The sequence below is a fragment of the Bemisia tabaci genome, chromosome 8 (genome assembly GCF_918797505.1).
Source record: "Bemisia tabaci chromosome 8, PGI_BMITA_v3".
In the NCBI taxonomy this organism is placed as follows: domain Eukaryota; kingdom Metazoa; phylum Arthropoda; class Insecta; order Hemiptera; family Aleyrodidae; genus Bemisia; species Bemisia tabaci.
The window spans coordinates 8,764,527-8,787,761 of NC_092800.1; the positions used below are offsets into that span (position 1 = coordinate 8,764,527).

At 40.7% G+C, this 23,235-nt stretch overlaps 1 protein-coding gene across 2 annotated transcripts in view; it reads right to left on the reverse strand.

Annotated features, from left to right (window-relative positions):
- hh (hedgehog signaling protein) overlaps positions 1-23,235 on the reverse strand; it is a 99,900-nt gene that overhangs the window by 21,524 nt on the left and 55,141 nt on the right. For both annotated transcript variants that reach the window (XM_019060388.2, XM_019060389.2), the window contains exon 2: positions 8,283-8,544. In XM_019060388.2, the coding sequence (XP_018915933.1) occupies positions 8,283-8,544 (262 nt within the window). The remainder of the gene's footprint in view (positions 1-8,282; positions 8,545-23,235) is intronic.

Consider the following 23,235-nt stretch of genomic DNA (forward strand, 5'->3'; position numbering starts at 1 on the left):
TTTAAGGAATTATATCATTTATGCAGAATTTAACTTCTGCCTCGACCAAACTCTTTTGCTCTCTAATTCGACAACTTATCAATTTCTTTTCTTTTTTAATGGAGCGCGATGATTTATTATGCGAACCGTCATAAAAAAGCGTGCTGATTGACATTATTCAATCGGAATTCGTGGCATTCGATTTACACGGCGAAAAATGACAAAGACGAGAATCATGAGAGAGGAGAGACTCGTGTTAGGACAAAACCAGTTTTCCGTTGCTCGACCTGCGATAAAAATATAAAATCGAAGAGGAAAAAACTCGAGGAGAGAGTGGTGCAGTCCGCACAAAGGAGGCTGAAAATAGCAGACGGAAATACCTAGGACTTTCTCACGCATGGTTTTCCTTAATGTAATTTGTTCTTACTTTAAGGGGAATAGTGGGGACAGTTTTCCAATTGCGCTTAAGGATAGGCTATTGGAAAAAATTCTGGAGCGCTGTTATATGCTGCCGTACTCAGGGAAAACGCTGTATGAACCGTCAGGCGTTGCCAAATTTCCTCCGAGGGAATACGAATTCATTGGGAACGGCGCGTGTGTGATCGAAGTGGCAACTTCGCTTTTTCTTTGGCATAAACCTGATCAAAAGTCTGATTTTTTTATCGTCCACCAAACCGAGTCGAGAATGTCTGGATCCTGATTGAGGTGACGGTGGATGTTCGAAAAAAATTGGAAAAATGTCATTAGGTTCGATTACTGCGCACGCTTTTCGAGACGGCATTTCGAGCCCTCGAATACCACCTGTCAGCCCGAATTGATCGGGAGGAATGGCAAATATTTGGACGGCCACATGCCAAAATATGATCTGGGGACTGCATCAACTGGTGGAACCTCCATCGCGTATTTTGATCTCATCCGAGGAATCGCGAGGGAATTAGGATACGACGTTTTTGTACAATCCCACGCTCATCAAAATAAGAGTCGATGAATCCATCAAAAAGGTACATACTTCTAATTTAGCATCTTAGTCAATGGAGTGTTCGAGAATTTCTCGGATTTGCAATTTGAATACAAACTTAAATGAACCGTGTTAGGTAGAAAGGAACCAAGCCACGTCAGCTGTTTCCACATTTAATTGGGCAATTTACTTTTTTACTTGTAAACGACTGTGCGGATTTTTCTGCAAATTTCAGTAAATTTCCTGCACTATATGAGGAAAATCTCTATACATTTTAAATGGAATACGCACAAATGTTCTTTTGTAAAAAATTGCCCAGTTCTGGCAATAGCTGATGTAGCTTAGTTTCTTTCTGCTACAAACGGCCCAAATGTGAATTTAAAATGCGTTTTAATTTTTTACTTGTAAACGATTATAAGGATTTTTCTGCAAATTTCAGTAAATTTCCTGCATTATACGAGGAAAATCTCTTTAAATTTTAAATAGAATTCACACAAATTTTCTTTTGTAAAACATTGCCCAGTTCTGGCAATAGATGATGTAGCTTGGTTCCTTTCTGCTACAGGCGGTCCAAATGTGAATTTAAAATGCAAGGAAAAAAATATTTTAAAACGTTAGGCTGCTGATGGGAAGAAATTACATTGCTCGTTGTGCATTAACTCCTCCCATTCTCAACAACCTCTAAATACCGCCGTACAACCATTTTAGCCGTTAATTTAAAATGAAAAAATGGCATTGCGCGCTTTCAGTTACTGAGAGACGAGTAATGCATGTTGCATCGTCCGTATTTGCAGGAATCTTATGGAGCACCGAGGTGAGGTTTGTGCTACATACCGTTCGCCACGGATGGTTAAATACGAATTTCTATTTTGCGAAATACGTGTTTGAGGTATCGAAATTCCATGGATCTTTACGGCGGGAAGACAGCTTCAACTCACTTTTTAAGCTTAATTTTGGAGGGAAGTTTTCACAGAATATGCATTTAAATTAGTTTTGCATGATATCATTAATATCTCGATTTTTTCAAAAAATTCACTTACGCACTTGGTCATCCAAGTCCCTCATATGTGCCTCAGGAGTTTCTCTCAGGGTAGGTATGCAGAAAACCCCACCAACAATGTGTAAAAGTGCAGGTTTTGAAAAAATTGAGGTATAAATGATTCAAGTAAACCTTGTCTTAATGCATATTCTGTGAAAAATTCGCTCCCCAAGTTCAATTTCTAAGCATCAACAAGTCAGTTTGAACTTCCTCTCCACCATAGAGATCTATGTAATTTTGAAACTTCAAACACGTACACCAAAAAAAATAATATGCTGTTTTAGCATCTAGGATGTCAAAAATGTGTCTGGTGATCCCAAGATGCTGCCTTTACTGCCCTCGCAGTTAATTTTACATCCTATGAATGCAAATTCAACTGCGCGGGCAGTAAAGGCAGCATCTTGGGATCACCAGACACATTTTTGACATCCTAGATGCTAAAACAGCATATTATTTTTTTCGGTGTACTTCTCGAAATAGCAAATATTGTACTTACTGCTCTTATGTCCTCTAAGCCCACCATATGTGCTGCAGGAATTTTACTCAGGATATGCACACCGAAAAAAAAGTGAAGTGAAAACATAATGGATGTTAAAAAAGTGTGCGGGAACTTATAAAATGCTGAATTACCCACTACAGCAGTTACTTTAGCAATGCCAAGATGTAAAACCAACTGTTGCGGCGGGTAATTCAGCATTTTTAAAGTTTGTGAATTTTTCATTTTACCAGGTTGATAACTGAGTATTACCTGATTTATTTATTTTTTCTTCCTGGTTGTTTTGTTCTTCTCTTCCTTCAGGCTATGTACATTTCGGAATATACCTATTCCATCCTCAGGCCACTTCACCACTTTACTAGCACTATAGTGCGCGTTCTATATTCGATAAACTTAAGATGTTGAAACACTTAAAAGTCCCGCGCACGTTTTTAATGTCCAGAATTTTAAATTAACTTCACTTCACCGAAAAAAAAGTGAAGTTGATTTAACATTCTGGATGTAAGTGAAGTGTGCGAGAACTTATAAAATGCTGAATTACCCACTACAGCAGTTACTTTAGCAATGCCAAGATGTAAAACCAACTGTTGCGGCGGGTAATTCAGCATTTTTAAAGTTCCCGCGCACGTTTTTAACGTCCAGAATTTTAAATTAACTTCACTTCGCCGAAAAAAAAAGTGAAGTTGATTTAACATTCTGGATGTAAGTGAAGTGTGCGAGAACTTATAAAATGATGAATTACCCACCACAGCAGTTAGTTTTACATCTTGCCATTGCTAAATTAACTGCTGTAGAGGGTAATTCAGCATTTTATAAGTTCTTGCACACTTTCTTTACACCCTGAATGTTGCATCAACTTCACTTTTTTTTCGGTGTTCGGTGCAGGAGACTCCACCGACGATGTGCGAAAGTAAGAGGACCCCTCAAAAATCCACCCCTCCTCGCGAAAAGAGCGGGGGTCGGTGTTTACCTGAGCCGAATCCCGTTCGGGGTTGACTTTCGTTAAGGGTGGTCAGCGGGATCGTGTTTACCCTGAGAACTGTCAGCCTCCCCGAGAGTAAATATCGCGACCGCGTCCGATTTTTTCGACTTGTTGACCTACTCATCGAGGGGCGAGTTGGTCAATGAAAGCTGGGAGGGGCCGCGGGACGAGAGGGGGCGGGGGCCGGGTTCGTGGGGCTTTTTCCTCGCCGAAACACGCCTTTGATTTTAGTAGCCGAGTCGTCTCTGCGATTCGCTTCGCATTCCGATTTGACAGGTTTTACTTCTCGGCGTATTACCATAATCGCCTAGGATCCCGTGTGCCTCGGCCACGGAGCGGGGCAGTCGCAGAGATGGAGGCTGGATGCTGAATCCGGTGCTCGGGCCCAAGACATCGGTTGCCTCCCTCTTGGTCGTGAGGATAACTTGAATGTATGAAGGAGATTACAACTCTTTTACGGTGATTCGATGGACGCCATATTTCGAGTCAGGACGGCATGCGATATATCGCATCAATTGGTTCCATTTTTACAGCTACTCGTCATTTTTCTCAAATTTTGAGATCGCTATTCTGTTTTCAGGATCCTAAAGCACTCACTTACCAATTTTTACAAACAAATTCAACGTAATAAAGGCGTGGTTTTTTTGGAGAGAAAATATCGCGTTCAAGCGCAGTTTCGATATCAGTATCGAATGCTATGTTTTCTCTCTAAAAAACCACGCCTTTATTACGTTGAATATTTCTTTCTTAACAGTGGTAAGTATGAGTGCTTAAGTCTCCTGACAACAGAATTGCGATCTCAAAATTGGAGAAAAATGACGAGTACCTGAAAAAAATGGAACCAATTGATGCGATATATCGCATGCCGTTCTGACACAAAATATGGCGTCCATCGAATCACCTTAAGAGCGAATTGGTTATTTTTCGTACGCGCTGTCTATTTTATCATGACTATTGGAACTTTCCTCTTCTGATGGGGAATCGGAATTTTTCGGATTAAAAAACGTAACCTAACTCGAGGAGAAAAAATATCTGAAAAAGAGGGGAATCGATAAGGGCCTAGCCTGGATTTTCTCAACTTTACGATTTTTTTTCTCATTGAGGGTGTATTAAGGAATGCATTATGATATGACCTCTTTTGGGTCTACTACTGCCCTAAAATGGGGCTAGAGAGTGATTTTGACGAAAAATGCAGGTTTGGCGACAAATGCAGGTTTGGCGAATTTGCGGTTGAATGCTGAGAAATGGAGATTTTTCGCGAAAATCGCCCTTCAGACCCGTGCTAAAGCGGTAATACAGTAGGCTCTAGATTATCCGGATTAATTGGTGCCGGGCCCTATCCGGATGAAAAAGAAATCCGGATAAAATAGTAAACACAAACACCACCTACCAACACCACAGTATTCTTATTATGTATGCATCATGTACATACCAACACGAATTTAAAAGGTTAACGCCAAACTGAACGACTCAATGGTGATTGTGAATGGTAGCCGACAACGATAAATTACAATACAACGATTAAAGCGCGCAATGCGTGAAGTATTCATGCAGTCTTGTAGCCGCTAATGTGCGTTTTAGGCTAACTAACCGACTGCACTGCGTTTGGCGTAATGCGAGAAGTATTTATGCAATCTAGTAGGCGCTAATGCGTTCCACGCCGACCTCACTGTTTGGCGCAATGCGTGAAGTACTCCTTCAGCCTTGCAGGCGCCAATATGCCTTGCGACCGCTTCTCCGCGGATCCGCTCACTTATCGGAATGCGTACGTAGTTACATGGTTGCAAAATCGATTCGGATAATCCAGAGTCCGGATAATACGAAGCCGGATAATCCAGAGTCCGGATAATACGAAGCCGGATAATCCAGAGTCTACTGTACACCCGAAAAGAAACCAAAAAAGGCAAAGAGGTCGGAATTTTTTATCGCGGCTCTTGCGCACACTGAGTTACATTACCAATGCACGAACATTTTATGAATTTTCTTATTTGAGTATTCCTTAGTGGCAAATATTTGCTGCGCCGATAAAAATAAATACCCAACCTAGGGGGCCAACATTTCAGGCGGCGCGCCGCCTGAAATGATCGAACTCAAGTTTGACCGTGAGACCAGTGAGACCTCTACAGGCTTGAAGTTGACTCGGTATAAAACTGATGCTCTTTTCGACTCGCGGTACAGCGATTTCGCGCTGCTATCTCGATGGCGGATCTTTGAACCTGAGAAAGGGCGGAGATTTTTCGGGAAACATTTATTCTCGAGCAGCCGCCGCAAATCAACGACATCGGTTTAACCAACCATGCCAGTTTATTTTCCAGCCGGGTGTTCGGGCCCACTGCGCATGCGCCGCGGAATCCCAGCAAAACTTATCGAGTTTTTAATTTATTTTCTTTTATCGTATACCTCCAGGATAAATAAGGGTTCGAAACGCCGAAAGAGTTGCCGAAACTGTGGTGGGAGGTCGCCTTTCCGCGTTGTTGCCATATCGGCAGAGACGACTCCCTCCACTAGTATCCCGGCATGGTGGAAAAAAGTTTGAGCATCAGTGCTGTCGTGCTAAGGAAGAACGCCGTATGAACCTTTAGTCGTTGTCGAATTTCCCTGTATAAAATACGAATTTTCAAGGAGACTTTTGGATATTTTTCTTCAAAATTTTCAGAGAATTTGATCTATAGTACACGGAAATTTCAAGGAAAAATACGCATGGTGCTCTCCAAAAATTAATGATTTAAGAGGGGAAATTTTGCAACTCCTGAAGGCTCATACGGTGTTTTTCTTAAGCACGGCAGAGAGGGCCTACAAAAGTTCTCAAACAAGGGCTTGTCTGTCAAGTAAAGTACTTAGCACGTCGTTCAAAACTCAACAGTTAGTAAGATGTCAGAATTGAAAAAATCAAATTCATGTAGTTTATAAGCTTGAAAATAAAATTAATTTAACGTACGAAAGTACGTAAAATATTAAAATAAACTCGTAACGTCACAAATTGAGGTACATTTGTTTCAACTTTCACCATCGATGCGTACTACGTTACTGAGGAAATTCGGAAGTGAATTTTTATTTTGATATCGCATACATCTAATATAAATCATACAGACTTGAGCAATATTGATCTAACTTCAAAATCATACGGCAAGGTTTACCTAGAGTCCCTTTATACTGAGAGTCAAGACAATTTGAATCCATTTCTGATTGGTTCCCGTATTTTAGGCCTCCACAGTGTCACAAACGGGAATAAAGATTACACTTTCACCAATTGCAAAGATTATAATCTGGAATGGACCAGGGAATTACGGTTCGGCAAGGAACAAACGGAATGAGAGGAGGAACGGAGAAAGGCATTTAAGAATGGGCCGATCAAAGATTACGAAAAACGTTCAATTTCTGTAATCTTTATTCCCGTTTGTGACATCCATGAGCCGAATTGTCTTGACTCTCAGTATAAAGGGACTCTAGGTTTACCAGAATTACCTGCAAAACATGATTTGCAAGAAATACAAGACTATAATCCTCGAATAGATAACAAACTATATTGCTGCACGGAGGATGTTTTCTGGCGTACCTCGAAAATTGAAGGCGAAACAACACAGTGCGTATCCTCCATACCCTCTTTGTGTCTATTCTGCTTCCTCTAAATTCCAAATTAGCAATCACAACTGTGAGTATGGGAGTGCGCGCGGTTTCTCCCCGTTTCCTAATCGATTTCACAACGATGGTCCAACAAGCCTTCTCCCTGACTCGGATAGTAATCTGGTGAGGGAGCTGTGACTTTGGGATATTCTGTTCCAGTGGCGAGGCGTGAATCGATTATCGATACTTCTCAATTTGAAGCTATTGTAAAGAATCGATTATTGAGGTGCTCGTTGCGAACACCCTGTTTATCGATTCTTTTTTATAGGTTTAAATCGCACACCAATCGATATATCGCAAAGCACGCAACGCCACTGCTCTGTTCCCGAATGCTCATAGCGGATTGCGGCACATTAGCTGCATGCTTGCCCTTGAATTGGAGTCACTGCACCGTTAAAGAGATGCTCACGTGAAATGTGAAATGGGAGCCCGGGGTTGGGGTCAAGGATGAGTGAGCATTGACCGTCAAGACCAACCACACTCTCGTCGGATGCGTGATAGAACCTGCCCCTGCTAAGATAGTATCGCTACTCGATTCAGAGCTTGATTTTGGGTATCAAGAGCCCGCGTTACGATAGAGCTCCGGCGTTGGTTTCCAAAAAACACCAAACTGGCACTGTTGTGCTTAGGAAGAACGCCGTATGAACAATCGAGCGTTGCCAAATTTCCGTCGATACAATTTTCATGTTCGGGGAAAGTTATGAATATTTTTCTTTTAAATTTTCAGAATCTTTAGGCAAAATTGTGAACTAAACTATCTGAAAAATTGGGAGGAAAATATTCGTAAATTTACCAGGAAATTTGCATTTTATTAAAGGCAATTTGGCAGCGCCTGAAGGTTCATACGGCGTTCTTCCTTAACACGGCAGGGCAGTGCTGCCATTTTATTACCGAAGATTCCGAGGTTTCCGCAATTAATTCCGAAATTAATTCCGAGTTAATTCCGATTCCCGCAAGTTTCGGGAAAAATTCCGATATTTTCACGTTTGAGATTTTGATACACCTTAATATAGATATGCCCTTTCTGCAATCGACGTCTCAATTTTGATCAAATTTAGGACATTGTGTGCTTCAAATTTTTACCTCTAAATTGCGTTGCGATGATAACTTCTCACCCAGCAATGGTTTTAAATTAAAGTAAAAGAGAAAAGATATCTGGAAGACAAGCATATCATATGTATTATCCTAATGGCAAGAGACTTACCAGATTTGACAGAGCAGTGTACGTAGCCCTTCCTTTCATAATGGACCCAGTCGAATTTGGCTTCGACCGCTAGCCTGGCGAGTAGACCCATATGCGAGCTATTCCATACACTTGTTCGTATGTCTACTGCTCTGCCCTCGTAATGAAGATCCGTCGGGTCGAGGTCATTTCGTTCGGTCCAACCTCTCTTCACGGTCAGTCTAACGCCTTCCCATTGGTTTGCAACACTAATCGCTAAAATGTTCAACTTTTCTTTTAGCCTCTGAAACAAACGTAAAAAAAAATCAAATATTAGACGTAACTCCTAATCCTTGACGCTAGGGTGAGAACAAAATTCGTTGTCTCCCGGACGAAAGAACGTAACTGCATTCCAATGTTGCCAAATTTCCCCTCACAAATTGCCTATTAACCACGAGAATTTTGGGCATTTCTGATTGAAAATTTCTCTGATTTTTCTCTAGATTCCAAGCAAAAAACAGAGATATTTTGGACACAAATTGCTTACGTACATTTTTGTAAAATAAATTAATTGTTTGAGTCAATTTGGCAACCTTGGAATGGAGTTACGTTCCTTCGTGCGGGAGACGACAAATTGTTGAAAACAGAGACCAGGAGACATCCTCCATTGATATCTTGGCAAGATAGAAGCTTTTATTTCCGGGACCTCGACTTTCAACTGTCGATCCACCTACTGGGTGCATCTTTACCAACGTGTTGCGAGCTTTGCCCTCTGTGAATAAGCTGGAATTTGGTAAACTTTTTTGACAGATTACATCATCCGAAAAGTTCTAAGTCTTGAAAAACCTAAAAAAAACTTTCGAGGAAAGTTCCGAGCAGTCGGTGCTGTCATTTCCCTGAACAAATTCCGAATTTCGGAACTTTCGCAATTCCGAGGAACTTTACTCCAAATCTTCGAAATTCCCGGAACGTCCAGCTTTAGTCGGGATTTCGGGGTTATTTGTCAGTTTGACCAATTATTCGCACAAGTTTAATGAGTTTTGATGAAATTTGACGATCTTCGGGACTAAATCCGGACGTACTTCAAAATTTTCTCGGTTGCCGTGTTTTCAGTTTTGGAGTTCCTAAATAAAGTGGCAACCCTGCTAATGTATTTGCTCCCTATCTTTGCTTGGAGAGTTCGTTTTGATGTAAAGGTGGACTCTCGGGGTAGGGTGGGATACCCCCTCCATTTTGGCCTCAACTTGAGAGCTTTTTTTGAGCTTGGGAGTTGATTTCAGAGAAAACCAGTGGTACCATCGTGTTTCTCGCGAACTTTCACATAAGAATCAATGGTCAAATCGCAAATTCCTCACACATGCAACATCTCCATTCTGGGAACCTCGGCGTCTTCGGTAAAATAAAATGGAAGCACTGCTAGCACCTCCTACACGAGGAGGAAGACCCACTGAAAGATCGAAAAGGAACGTAGACAAGTCGAAAGTCCAAGTTTTCAACAGGAGGTACAAGGAGCGCGAACAGCTGTTCCGCCAGAGCACGTGGACGGAAATCCAGGGTTAGCGCGGACAATACATTATCAGTCCCGACTTGGCACGGACCCGAGATCGATGATTGATCGGAAAAAGTCGAAGGTGTTGGAGGATCCGTGAGGGTGGCGCAAGGAGCGACCGGCGAATGAGTAATGTGCGGGGAAGGTCCCCGGTCGTGGAGACAGTTGCCCGGAAACCGGGAGAGCGAATCTGGCTCGCAGACAGTGCAGAACACGGTGACCCGCCGGGAAAGGAAGTCTCAGGTGAAAGGAACGCCAAAAGGCAATAAAATATAAATAATCATGATTAGTAGACTGAAACCGCAACGAAAGGTATTACGTTGATTATACACGAGATAACAATGGGGGTGCACGGGGCAGTAAGAGGGTGGAAACAAGGAGGAAGAGGGGTTGAGTCTGGACCGGGGGAAGCAACTGTTTAGGCCGGCTCCCCGCCGCGAGGGTTGGATTTTATTAGAAGAAATATTATGACACCGGGAGATTGATAACCGGGCTCGGGGATCAAAGAGAACACCTAATTGAAAAACCTGAAGGAGCGAACAAATCGAATCGGAACGAACACAGCCTTTTATGTCCTCTTTTACTTTTCCTCACCGCGAACCTTTCTCTTTCTCTCTCGGTCGCCCGCCCCCTCCCGGCGACCTCGCTCTCCATCTCGCTTCATTCACTCTTCCTCCGGTTTTTTCTATCCTCCACCCGCTTTTTTCTATCCGTCCTCGTCGTTTGAAAGCTACTTCTCTCGCTCTATCAGCATCTGAATCTCTTTTCCTTCCTGCCGTGTCCAATGATATCTTGTCGATCCGTGTCTTACATCTCTTCTGACGTAAGAACGTATCTTGATTTCCACTCGAGTCCCGGAAAGCATCAGTGGCGTGGCGTGAGTTGCGATGTATCGATTGTAATGCCATTTAAACCCATGGTAAACAATCGATTATTAGGGTGTTTGCCGCGAACACACTGTATATCGATCCTTTTCCATAGGTTTAAATGGCATAACAATCGATATATCGCAATTCACGCCACGCCACTGGAAAGCATGAGTTTACATGTAGGACAGGGCTCACGTGGAAATCGAGATACGTCTTTACGTCAGAAGAAGCGACGATATGGACGTACTTGAATGAGAAGGAACTGAATTCATTCTGACATGAGCCCTAAGATCCATAAAAATACAGTCATGACAGGGCTCATGCCATAATGGATAAAGTTCCTTTTGATCTAAATGCGTCAATTTCATCTGTAATCTGTCCCCGTCTGCCATCATTTTCATTTTTTTCCCACTGTGCGAGGTCTATGGAAAATAGTCTTGATCTACACTGGGATCGAATGCTCATTGCAGATGTGTACACGACTGGCAACCGGAAAGCTATTTGGACGTATTTTTGCCAAACGAAACTATGTGCATTATGACGTGAGCCCTGTTATGCATATATTCTTATGGGTCTCAGGGCTCATGTCTAAAGCACACAGTTCTGTTTGGCAGAAATACGTGCATCCGTAGATCACTGTAAGGAGGAATTAAATGAGCTGCATCCAGGCAAAAATTAATCGAATTCTTCGCTTTTCATCCACAAAGCACCTCTCTGTATGCAAAAATTACACCGAAAAAAAAGTGAAGTTGATTTAACATTCTGGATGTAGAAAAAGAGTGCGAGAACTTACAAAATGCTGAATTAACTCCTACAGCAGTAATTTTAGCAGTGTCAAGATGTAAAACTAACTGCCGTAGTAGGTAATTTAGCACTTTGTGAGTTCTCGCACACTTTCTTTACATCCAGGATGTTAAATCGACTTCACTCTTTTTCGGTGTAACGGCACTTACGGTGTGTCTCTTTGATGAGAATCGTGCGTGATGCAGTTCAATTTTTGTCTCTTACTCAGTTTGAAATGATACAACTTGATCTATTGAAATGTAGTCGTAAAAATAGCGGAAAATTTGGTTCTCATATGATTTTGGTCGTTCTATATAAAAAAAAAAAAAAAAAAAAAAGCGAAAGAGAAGGACGTGAAAGGATATGATGATCCATTGAATTACTCATGAATAAGCTTTAAAAAACAATAATATACCTTTCGATAATACCGTAACTCAATGAGAACTCTTAGCTTGCCTGCTTTGCAATTTAAATATAAAGTAAGTTTCGTTCATCAGAATTCAAGTATTTCGTATAGGCAAATCTGGCCACTAGGAAATAGTTCAATCAATAATTAACATAAGTTTAATGGAAAATAATAGCATGTTTTCACAAGTTTAGATCTGCAAGCAAGGTAAAACCACCGAGCACAACTTGCAATCATAAAGGGAAACCGCAGTGCACGGGATCACGGAAAAAAAACATGGTTTACTTTTCTAATCTTTCGTTAAAGTCTCTCCGTCATAGGTAGATACGCCTTGTTTCTCATACTTATAATCTACAAACCGTAACGATATTTGAAAGTTGGCAACTCTGGACATAGCCCATTTGAAGGTATGTATAATTATCGATTATTTGTAATGGAATTAATGGAGGAAAAACAGTGTTGCCAACTCGGGAGAAACTTGTAAAATATTATCTTCATATTTTGACCGAACTTCGGTTCGTGGCCGTTACCTAGCGATTGTAAAGCATTATGTCTACTTTTGAGTCAACTTTACTCATTAGGTGATGCTTATAATTTAATGCAGTGAAAACATCGTTGCCAATTCAGTCAATTTTATTTCAAGCATATGCTTAAGGAAGCATTGGTAAGAAACTGAAAAGCATTGTTCAGGCCGTGAGACCTGACTAGCAAGATTGAAATGTGAAACGCGTAACAGCTCTTCTGCCATACCACGCAATAACGACGTACGAAAATTTAGAAACTGCCAAATCTTCGCTATTAACGAGTAAATTTTTTGAGAAGTTCCGCCTACTTTTCTCTAAATTTTTCAGGAAATTAAACGAACAGTTTAGTCAAACAAAGTGGTACAACAGCCCTGGGTCCGCACTATTTTGCGTGAAAAACAGGACCAAAAAGTTCAAAACTTTCAATGGAGAATTTGCACGCAAATTTATTGTTGCTTCGCCTGAGAGTGCTTAAAGAGCAGCTGATTTCGCAGTATTTTTTATAATTTTTTTCTGCACTGAGAAAAAGGCTAAAAATTGATTTAAAAGTGAGAAAATGTACCGGCTCGTGACGTCATCTGGCGGTATTTCCCATTAAATCGCTTGTATTTTAACAAATTAAATATTTTCGTAACATCTCCTCCAATAATTGCTCGATTAATGAACGAATGGTATCCTCGTGTTCAGTTCACGTAGTAGTTTCCACTTCAACATGAAATTCTTCAAATTTCAGACACCTGCAAATTCTCCATCACAGTAAAAAATAGTTCGAACCCTCTAAAAATTCCAAAGACAACAACTCATAACTCCCCTCGAAAATAAATATTTTTCAGAGTGAATTTGGCAACACCCGAGTATCCATAGGGTGTTTATCCTGGGCACGGGAGAGTAACAAGTGTATTGCACTCGCAAGAACGAATGCGAAAATCTCTCGGCCAAGCACAGCCAATGAGCCAGCCTCTCTTCGTATTAACCGGAGAAGGACAAGCTGCGAGAGCCTCTATCCTTTTTTTGCCAGTAAATTTGCAGGAGCTTAGAGGGAGAAGGACTGAGGAATCTCTGGAGAGGGAACGAGAGGGAAACACCTAGGCAAAGCACAAAAGAGGGTTCCGCTGTCCGCTATATCATTAATCTACCTGGTACCGAGCGCGCCCGAAGAACCACTGGACAGACGTGGTAGCCATCGAAGAGGCGGGGTCTTCAGACACCTCCCTCGCACCTTCCACCTTCCCTCTCTTCTCCCCCCCCCCTCTCTCCCCCGACTCTCCGGGATGACTCCGCTTCTCTCCTCTCTCCGGATTTTCTTCCTTGTCCAGAGCGGAGCGGAGCTGCTCCTGGCGCTTGGTCCGTCCACGCTCGATTTTCCTGTTAGGTGATTCACGAAATATCTCAGCCGTGAGAATGACGTCATCGCATATGAAGAGTGGAAATTCTAATGTCATCAGGCGGTACTGAGATTGTACAACTGTTCTTGTCATTTACCGGGAATCGAGTGGCCAACAAAAATTCTTGATGTAAAATGAAGATTAAGGTATAGGGGGAAGATCTCATGAGAGAGTCCATGCATTTAGCTAATTCACAAGGTGCAAACCTTATGGGGAGTCACCTGTCAAAAATTTTCAAATTTTTCATGTTTTAGTTTTCACGTTCTTTAGGACAAATATTCTCTCAGGTTTCTTTAGAGTGTTCTTCATTCTGAGTCAAAATTTTTGACAAGCAGAACGCTGTCAGCTAATATTTCAGTGAGCGTAGTCAAAAACACCAATCCTCTCCTTGAGCCATCTTTTTTACTACTTGTGAATTTTCAAATTGTGCTCCTGAAAAGTGAACTTTTTTAACATTCGTGTGCCTTTTTCTCTGGATCTAACCAAGATATTTTCATTTTTTGGGTAAATTCCTGCTTCTCTATTACACAAATAGGTACGAAAGCGTTTTTTTCAAATTTGCACGATTGAAATTTTTAAAGGTTGCCGAAGTCAGAGAAAATTCCTTTTTTCTTAAAAATATGTTTTAAAAATTTGCAGATACTTATCATGACGTCATCGAAATGGCTTTTAAAAACCAATAAAGTCCCTTTTCCCTCCCCCCCCCTTACAACCGAGCATTGAACTCCTGTGCAAACGCTCACTTGAACATTCACAAGACTTTTTCAGAAACGATCTTGTCTCTCTGTATTTATTTTTAAAATTCAGATCATCTGTTTGCAGTTGATTTACTGGAACTAACGTGTTCCAATTTAACACACTGCTTTTTTCTCTTTTGTAACAGCAAACCTCACATCGTTTCACCGCGGAACAGTATCCGTTAGAGAAGTCAGCACGACGACGAATGATTTCCAATTTCTTTGCCAGAATTAAACGTATTTCTGCCAAACGGAACTATGTGCATTAAGACATGACCCCTGAGACCCTTAAGAATACATGTATAACAGGTCTCATGTCATAATGCACATAGTTCCGTTTGATAGAAATACGTCCAATTGATATTTGGTGCAGCCAGAACAACACGTCAAAGAAGAGGCCACTTTTAAGGTTTGTACTTCGTGCTGAGGCTGACTGAGGTTTGAAGCGACACATGATCTCACCGTTTGATGCACGATCAGCTCACAACCGCGGAGGGATTGAAATTGAAAATAGTTATTATTCTACAGCGTGCATTATTTATGCTTCACACAAAAGTTTGAACAATAAGACGAACGCGATGATATTTTACCATTGTTGCCGACATTTACAAACAGATGGAAAATTTTAGTTGCAAACGAATCAAGTGCGTACCTATACATTTTATATATATGTCGCAGGCAAATAGTGAAATAGTGAAATATATCCAACAAATGTAGGCAGATAGTTAAATTTTGACGGTCTACACAATTTTTTGAATTTATGGCGAGGAGGTCGCAAGTTTTCAATATTTTTTGGAAAAATAACTCATCAAACCTACGAATTTTTCTTGTCTCTTCCTCTTTATTTGCCTCTCATATTTTTAAATGATGAAATCCTAAAAATTCTGTATTTTATGACATACTGAAAATTTCCAGATAAGTGTCTGTGCAGGAGCTGAAAACGGTTTAAAATACTATTGTGCGATGCAAATTTTTACCGAGAATTTTGTCTTACAGGAGAAATTAATTATTTTGTCAAAAATTAGGAAAAGAAGCAGAATTTCAATCTAAGTTAGAATATTTGACTATTTGCCTAGGCATTTGACAAAATGCCTAATTTTACTATTTGCCTGCGACATATACATACCAAGCTCGTGAACAATGGTTACACTTTTTTTTTTAAAATTTATGGAACATTAGCCAGACTTTCGGCCGTCACACGGTGGATCGAGTCAATGAAAGAGGTCAGACATGGATTTGTTTACTAAATCTGCAAAAGATGTTTATTTCTTCAAATTTTAAATCTGCTGTTACTTTCGACTAAGCATACTGTCGTTCAACATTACAAGAAAACTAAATTTAATCAGACTGTCTGGCTACGTTGCAAAGGTTGTACTGGTATTCCCGAATAGTCAATTTGTGGCTTGCTGACGTAGAGGTGCGTCCTCATTATGAGCCCTACCCTTCGTAAAGATCTTTGCTCTTCAGGACTCATCTGAAAATAAAGCTGCAGCCTTAAATCAGAAGCGCAACACATTCCAGGATCAAGGAAGAATAGAGTCAAACATCGGTCATTGCTAATGACCTACATCAGTCGCACTGCTTGCATTACGGGTGAACCGTTGCCAACTTTTAATATCATCAGATTTTTTTAAAAATTAAAGGTCAGCTCTCTTTATTTGAGAGATCTTCGCGCGCAGGCTTAAATCTATTACGGTAGGAAAGTTAATCAAATTTTTGAGCTTCTGGAACGTGGGAGCAAACTCAAGACTCGCAGATACGATTTTGAGTTTGATTATCAGGAGAGGGTTTTTTAAAAAAAAATTATAAATTAAACCTTTTTCAATATTCGGATTATAGTTAAATACTCAGTCCACCTGGCCAGTTGCATTGCAAATAATGACCAAAAAGGCTAAAACGCGCCCAAAACAGGAGACATTTTTAAAGTAAATGAGTATTTAACTGTATTATAGCTTTCTTATTTCTTATCCAAGCCCGACTTTAAACCTGCTTTTAACGGTGCTTTTAAAAACCAAAGTTGACCGACAGAGCTATCAACTAAAGAGATCTGAGCCCAGTCACTCCCTCGCATCTCAATGTACCACGGCAATGTACATAGAAGAAGAATTTCACTGACAAAAATGTCTAAATCATATTCTCTATGCCAATCTATATAAAACATTCGTGAAAAGCTCAAAACCATTGGCGAGGCATCATGGATGATCGATTATCCTAATATCCTCGCAAACACCAGAATTTTTCTACAACTCAAATCATTTTCAAGACTCACCAATAAAGAGTCTGGTTTAAGTTTGTTTTCCTATCCACGCGTTAAAGTCACCAAAGGCGATGCGTGCATGATTGACTATCGATTTCTCCCCATTCGAAGCTATGGTGAAAACTCGATTATTAAGGTGTTCTTTGCAAACCCCCTGATCATCGATCCTTTTCCATAGGTTTAAATGGTAGATCAATCGATATCTCGCAAAGCACACCACGCCACTGCTTGAAAACTGTCAAAACGGTCGACTTTCAGTCCAATCCACGCAAATCCGAATAAGAGCCTAAAAGTCGAGGGGAGTCGCATATCACTTAGGTTCTTTTTCAAGTAAGGTGCACGATTGTGGTGACCTGCGATTTGCCGAGTCAGTATCTACAATGGATTTGAAACGGATAGGTGTTAGGGCAGCGAGAGATCAAGATCCACAAGGCTCAAAGTTGCCAGGTTCGCCCATTAAAAAGATATATTTAAAATGGGTTCAAGTGGGGAATAGCGCTGATTTTTTAGCACAATCTGGCAATAATGACAGAGCGGTAAGTGAGGGTGGAGGGTGAGATAAAGATGAATGGATGCCGGTGATCATCGATACGGAGTGGGCATGATTAGTCAAATGGACGCATTGAAATAAAAAAGAAGTATCTACATTGTGACATAGGCTCGGTCATGCATGTGTTGTTATGGGTCTCAAGGCCCAGGTCATATTAGAGATAGTTCTTTTCGATTTAAATTTGTTAAAATGCGTGTGAGTAAACCGGAGATCTGCCTCTTGTGACTATGATAAGGTTGATACGTAGCCCGGATGATAGATCAGTACCTTCGCACAAGAACCCACTAGCCAAATTTTTGGATCCAAGACTTCTCAGCTCAAGTAGCATTTTTGAACGGAAAAATTGCGGTATGTTGAAATTAGGTTGCAATTTTCTTACGATTTCGCGGCGCCAGACTCGCTAGGATCATCAACATCTGAGCATTTATCCTCAATCTTGTTGGAATTTTACCTCTATGAATTCTAAAATCTCTCAAAAAGGGAGATATTAAATCTATCGCAGTTGGGACACTTTCCCGTTTCAAAGGACCTTTTCTGTTTTTAGATAAAATGAATACGTAAGAAAGGTGGGCAAAGCCAGCCTGTAATTTTGACTAGCAGAAAGAATTTTAAGTATTTTTATGAAAAAGTGATCACCGCAATTTTTAGGTCCGCAGCTTTATTGACTCTGATTCAAGTTTAAAAAAAGCTTTGCGGAGCTTCAGCAACTGTTATCCCGGAAAAAAGTAATTTTGTAGGATTGACCCGATGCAAGTTAGAATTGGCCCAATGCGATCAACCCATTCTAGGTTGAGATAACTAGAGCTCCTGAATAAATCTCTCTCAGAAAAAGAAAGAAAGAAAAAAAAATGCTTCAAATGTGAACTGAGCATACTCCAGTTAAAATTTGGTCTCTTGTGCCACGAAATCTTTCACGGAGGGCAGGGCGCAAAGCGGTCCCGGGGGTCCGGTTAGAGTTGACAACTCATTTCTTGGTTAATCCCCCTCGGAATGACAATGACAGTGTCGCACGGCGCATAACTGTCAAATTGTGCACAAAACCGCTTATTCAACGACGTTTCTGGTGGGAAATTCGGTCATTTCTCGTCGCAATCTTACATCGATGTACTGACAATGAGAGGAGTAGCTGCCGCGAAGTTCACACGTCAAATCTCATGTTCGGTATAATGCTTAAGAAGCCGCTCACCCACCGCTGTGCTCCAGAACTACCGCGCATTGCCTAATCTAGAGCTCTCGATACACGATCTCAATTCTCATCAGTAACTGATCAAAATAAGAAGAAACTGTAAAAACTTTTTTTATATATATAAATATAAAATAAACGTTCTATTTGCGCTCTCATTTTTGAGGAAATATTTTCCTCCGTTTCCACGAAAAAAAGCCAGTCTGCTGATTGTTCTTGAAACTGGTCATACTGCGCCTGACTGTGCCTAAGATACGAAGAGCCCCTTCATCTTGCCAATTATGCAATGCAGCCTTCTTGGAAGCTTCAACAATTGTATTCTGCATTTTAGCCCTTTGACTTGTAATTTTGGTTGCACCAAAGCATTCTGTGTGAAGCGCATGATGTGATAAAACGTGAAGAAGAGGACGATCAACGATACGCCCGAACGACCAAAATCAGCCAAATTGCATTTTACATTGTGTTTAATCTAACTACATTTTACAACGACCATTATTTCCGATTACTTTAAGAAACAACATACTCGCCATTAGTTTCCCTGTAACAATTGTTGATTGGCCTATCAACAAATCGTCAACACAACAACAACATGTGGTCGTAAGAAAAACTCCGAAATGTGCACAAGAAATTTTTTTTTTTAAAACACCATGGTTGATAAATTTTCATACAGGTACCCAGGAACGACACACTTTGCGGTCATACAGCTAACATTACATGTCCCCACGTCGTAATAGAGAAGTTGCAGGTGTCTGAAATTTGATGAATTTCGTGTTTGAGTGGAAACCACCGAGTGAACTGAACACGAGGATACCATTGGTTCATGAATTGAACAATTATTGGAGTAGATATGACTAAATGACCTAATCTACTAAAATACATGCGTTTAAATGGGAAATGCCGCCAGATGACGTCACTGGGCAGTGCATTTTCTCACTTTTGAATATATTTTTATACTGTTTCCCAAATCAGAGAAAAATTATAAAAAAATACTGGGAAATCAGCTCTTTAAGCACTTTCAGATGAAGCAATAAAAAAATTGGGGGCAGGACTTTTGGGCGGGGAAGGGCTCGTTTGGGCGAAAAGTTGGGGCTTTTGGCGAGTAAGAAACAGTGCAAAATAGCCTTCCCCGATTAGGGAGGGGGTCTTATGGGCGAGAGGAAAAAAGGTACCTTTTGAAGGAAATATGTGAATGTGGCAACACCGAACAACATGTTGAATGAAAGAACATATGAAACACACTCACCATTGTATGTAGAGTTGAGTAATATAAAAATATCACAGCTGTAGGTGGCTGGTCGTCAATTGATAAAATCTGGATGAGAATTTAAATTTTCTTAGCTTGGAAATGGTGACCTAGCGCTTGAGGTAAGTCAACCGAGCTTCTCGATCACGTTTGCTCGCCGCGTAAGTATTCCAGGCTTCTATCGCATAATTATTTCGGTCAATTGTCGGTTGTTTAATAGTATTTGTGACATTCATGTTGACGGAAGTTATTTTAGTTAACGTTTCTGCTTGAATCTGACGTAGGACTTCAACCACGTTGTGAATGTTGGGATGGGTATGATAGAATTCTTTATTATAGTTACTATGAAACGATTCGTTGCATTTGTAGTGCGAGGGCAATTTGACGGCGTCCGGCCCATAAATCTGGAGGATACTTTGACAAAGTCAAAATATAGTTATTCAGAAGATAATTTGAAAATTCCGTTTGTGTTTCTTGAGGTATGCCGTCAGGAACGATAGACATTAAATCTAGGAAACCACCCAACACTTCGTTTGGCGGTAACAATGGCAAGCCAAAAAAATACCTTAACCATTACCGACCGCTGAGCCTTTAGTGTTATATTCTCGCAAGAGCGCACCTGAACCATGTTTCCGGACTGTAAAACATTCGATTCGTTAATTTATACAATTCAATTATAACACACCGTTTGCCGCGAAATGTCCTAAAAACCGATGAAATTTCGATATCCATAACGTGCGAGTTTTAAGCGAAGTCACTGCGCTACTACGGCTAATTACGACGCGGTGAATCGCGGTGACAAACATGGGAAGTCATCCTGATAGCATTCCGTTCTGTTTACCCGAAATCAGTCTCCTTCGTCGTTATCAATGCTCATCTTTCTGCGGCAGGCATAGCTGCCAGATTCACGGTATTTCGGTGACTCGGCCACCCGCCCAAAAAACCTCCCTCATTTTCGCCCAACTTGATTTCATTCTCGCCCAAAATACCTCTCTTTTCAACAAAAGCTCGCCCAAAAGGGTTCTCCCAAAAAAATTGCGTGCAAAGTCTCCATTGAAGTTTAGCCTGAAAAAATTCATGACGCCAAAAAAAGTTACAATTTTTTCTGAAAGTAAAAAAGAATGACTTTTTGCCCTACATTCTTCGACTGGGATTTAAAACGACGCGATCACCGGGCATAAATAATTTTCGCAGGTGCCTCTGGCCCGAGGAGAATTTCGCCCCGAGGAAGTCTTTAAAATTTCAGTGCCTCGTTTAGAGAGCTTAAAATTTCTTGCCATCTAGAAATCGGGCACATAATTTTCCCCGTTACATAATTTGTGAGATTTAAGACGTTTATTTCAGGGCGGATTCCTCATCGCTATGCCCAAAAACGAGTAGTCAAAAAGAAGAGCCGACTAATTGTTTCATAGCGTAAAAACCTAGAATCACGGTAAAAAAACCTGAGCTAATTCCGTCACGTCACCAGTATTCAAAACCGCAAACGTATCAACTTCAGATGAGCTCGTGAGTCCATAAGAATACTCACATTCCAAGTATCGTTCGATAACAGGCACGTTAGGTTCTGACTAATTCATACCCCCGAAATACGCTCAAGATCAGCCAGTCTTTTAACATTTTTGAGAGCATAACACGGGTTTGATTTATGAATTCGGATTCTCGAGGGCCAAGGGGGCGGGGGCTAGGAGAGGAAAGTTGTCGCACGAGTAGCCGAAATTGTCTGAGCGTGTCAAAACACGGATTGGTGCGATCCGCGGCGTTAAACAGGGATTAATTGACTGTGGAATGGCGCCGGTGTTGTCGCGTGTTCGTCCGATCCGTGCTGAGAGAAAAACAGCTTATCTCCACGGGGTTTGCGTTGGAGTTGGGCTGTTCTTGCTGATTAGGGTGAAAATATCCGTGGTGACGTCATAATCGGCACTCCTGGACGGCGTCCTGCCAGACAAAAAAAGTCACTTAAAGCCGAAATGAGGTGGCCGATTCTCGAAAATGTTGGGGTGTTGTGAAGGAAGGATGGAACCGTGCGAAAGGATTTACACTGAAAAAAAATTTCGGTGTATTTACTAAGAAAATGGTAAAATTACCAAGAATTCGGGGTTCTATTTGATCCCAGTTTTTTCTTGGTAAAATTACCATTTATGGAATTGGTAATTTTACCGAAAAATCTCGGTAAAATTATTGAACTTTCTCGGTAATTTTACTGGACCCCGGTAAAAACGCCAAAATTTTTAAAAGACTGTGGTAGAATTACCGAGATAAAATGGTAAAGTTACCAAGTTACCGGGAATTGATTACCAATAAAGGTGGTATTCTTACCTGAAAAAAACAGTAAAAATACCGGTTTTTAGGTAAGCTTACCAGTCTGTCTTGGTAAAATTACCAATAATTGGTAAAAAAAAGTGAGATTGTGAGGTACCAACGGACCTTGGTAAAAAACGCCGAGAATTTTTTTCCAGTGATCTGCTCGAGTAATTCACAGAAGTTATAGGGCGAGTGGGGTGAAAAAGTATCTGCCATACCGCAGACAAAATATGATCCATCGATGAAATATGTAAAATTTGCCCGCGGGTGAAGAGTTAACTGTCAAACAATAGAAAATCATCGTTTGGTGACAACATTCGAATTTGAAAGTGCTAAGTGGACTACATTTTGCAATTTGGAACTATAAAGTCTCGCCCGGTTTAAAAACAACGTATGTGCCATTAGTTTCCCTATGCTTATAAGTGTTTTTCCGGAAGAGCCAGAATTCATAGCTCCAAATTGCAAAATGCAGTCCAAATCATCGTTTCATGGACGAAGGAACGTAACTTCACTCCGAGGTTGCAAAATTGACCCGTACGATTCGATTTTTTATAAAACTATACTTTTGCAACTTTTGTTCATAATTTTTCTGATTTTTGCATGAGACTAGAAAAAAAATCGGTGAAATTTTCAGTTAGAAGTGTCGAAGAATTTACATTAAAATTGAAATTTGGGAGGAAAAATTTGGCAATATTGAAAAGCAGTTTCGTTTTTTCGCGGGAGAAACAACAAATTGTTCGATTGCCAGGAACCGAGTCAAGTGTTCAGTGAACATGCTGTTATTTTTGACTTCATATTATGAGTGACGATTGTCTAGCGTCTACTGTAGGTAATGGTGTCGGAAGGAAACAGAACAAAAGTATCCTACAGGAAAAGTTTTCCGGAAATCTCGCCTTAAAAAGACCCTTAACTCCTGAAAATTTGAAAATTCAAAAGAAAAAGTTCAAATGAACACACCAGTAAGCTTGATTTTGTCTTTCTAAAGTGAACTTTCAACGAGCATCTTTACCGTATTGCCAATAAAAGTTAAAAAAATATTTGCCATAAAACTTTTCCCCGTGTATGTCTACTACTGCAGTATGTTGAGTTTGAGTCTGGGTAGACAGCTCTATGAACGCTCATCCCGAAAGAATGTCAAAGATCAATGCTCCATTCCGATACGTCGATCTTCAAAAAGGCGAAAGAGCTCTTTAAGAGCCTCGCTTGAT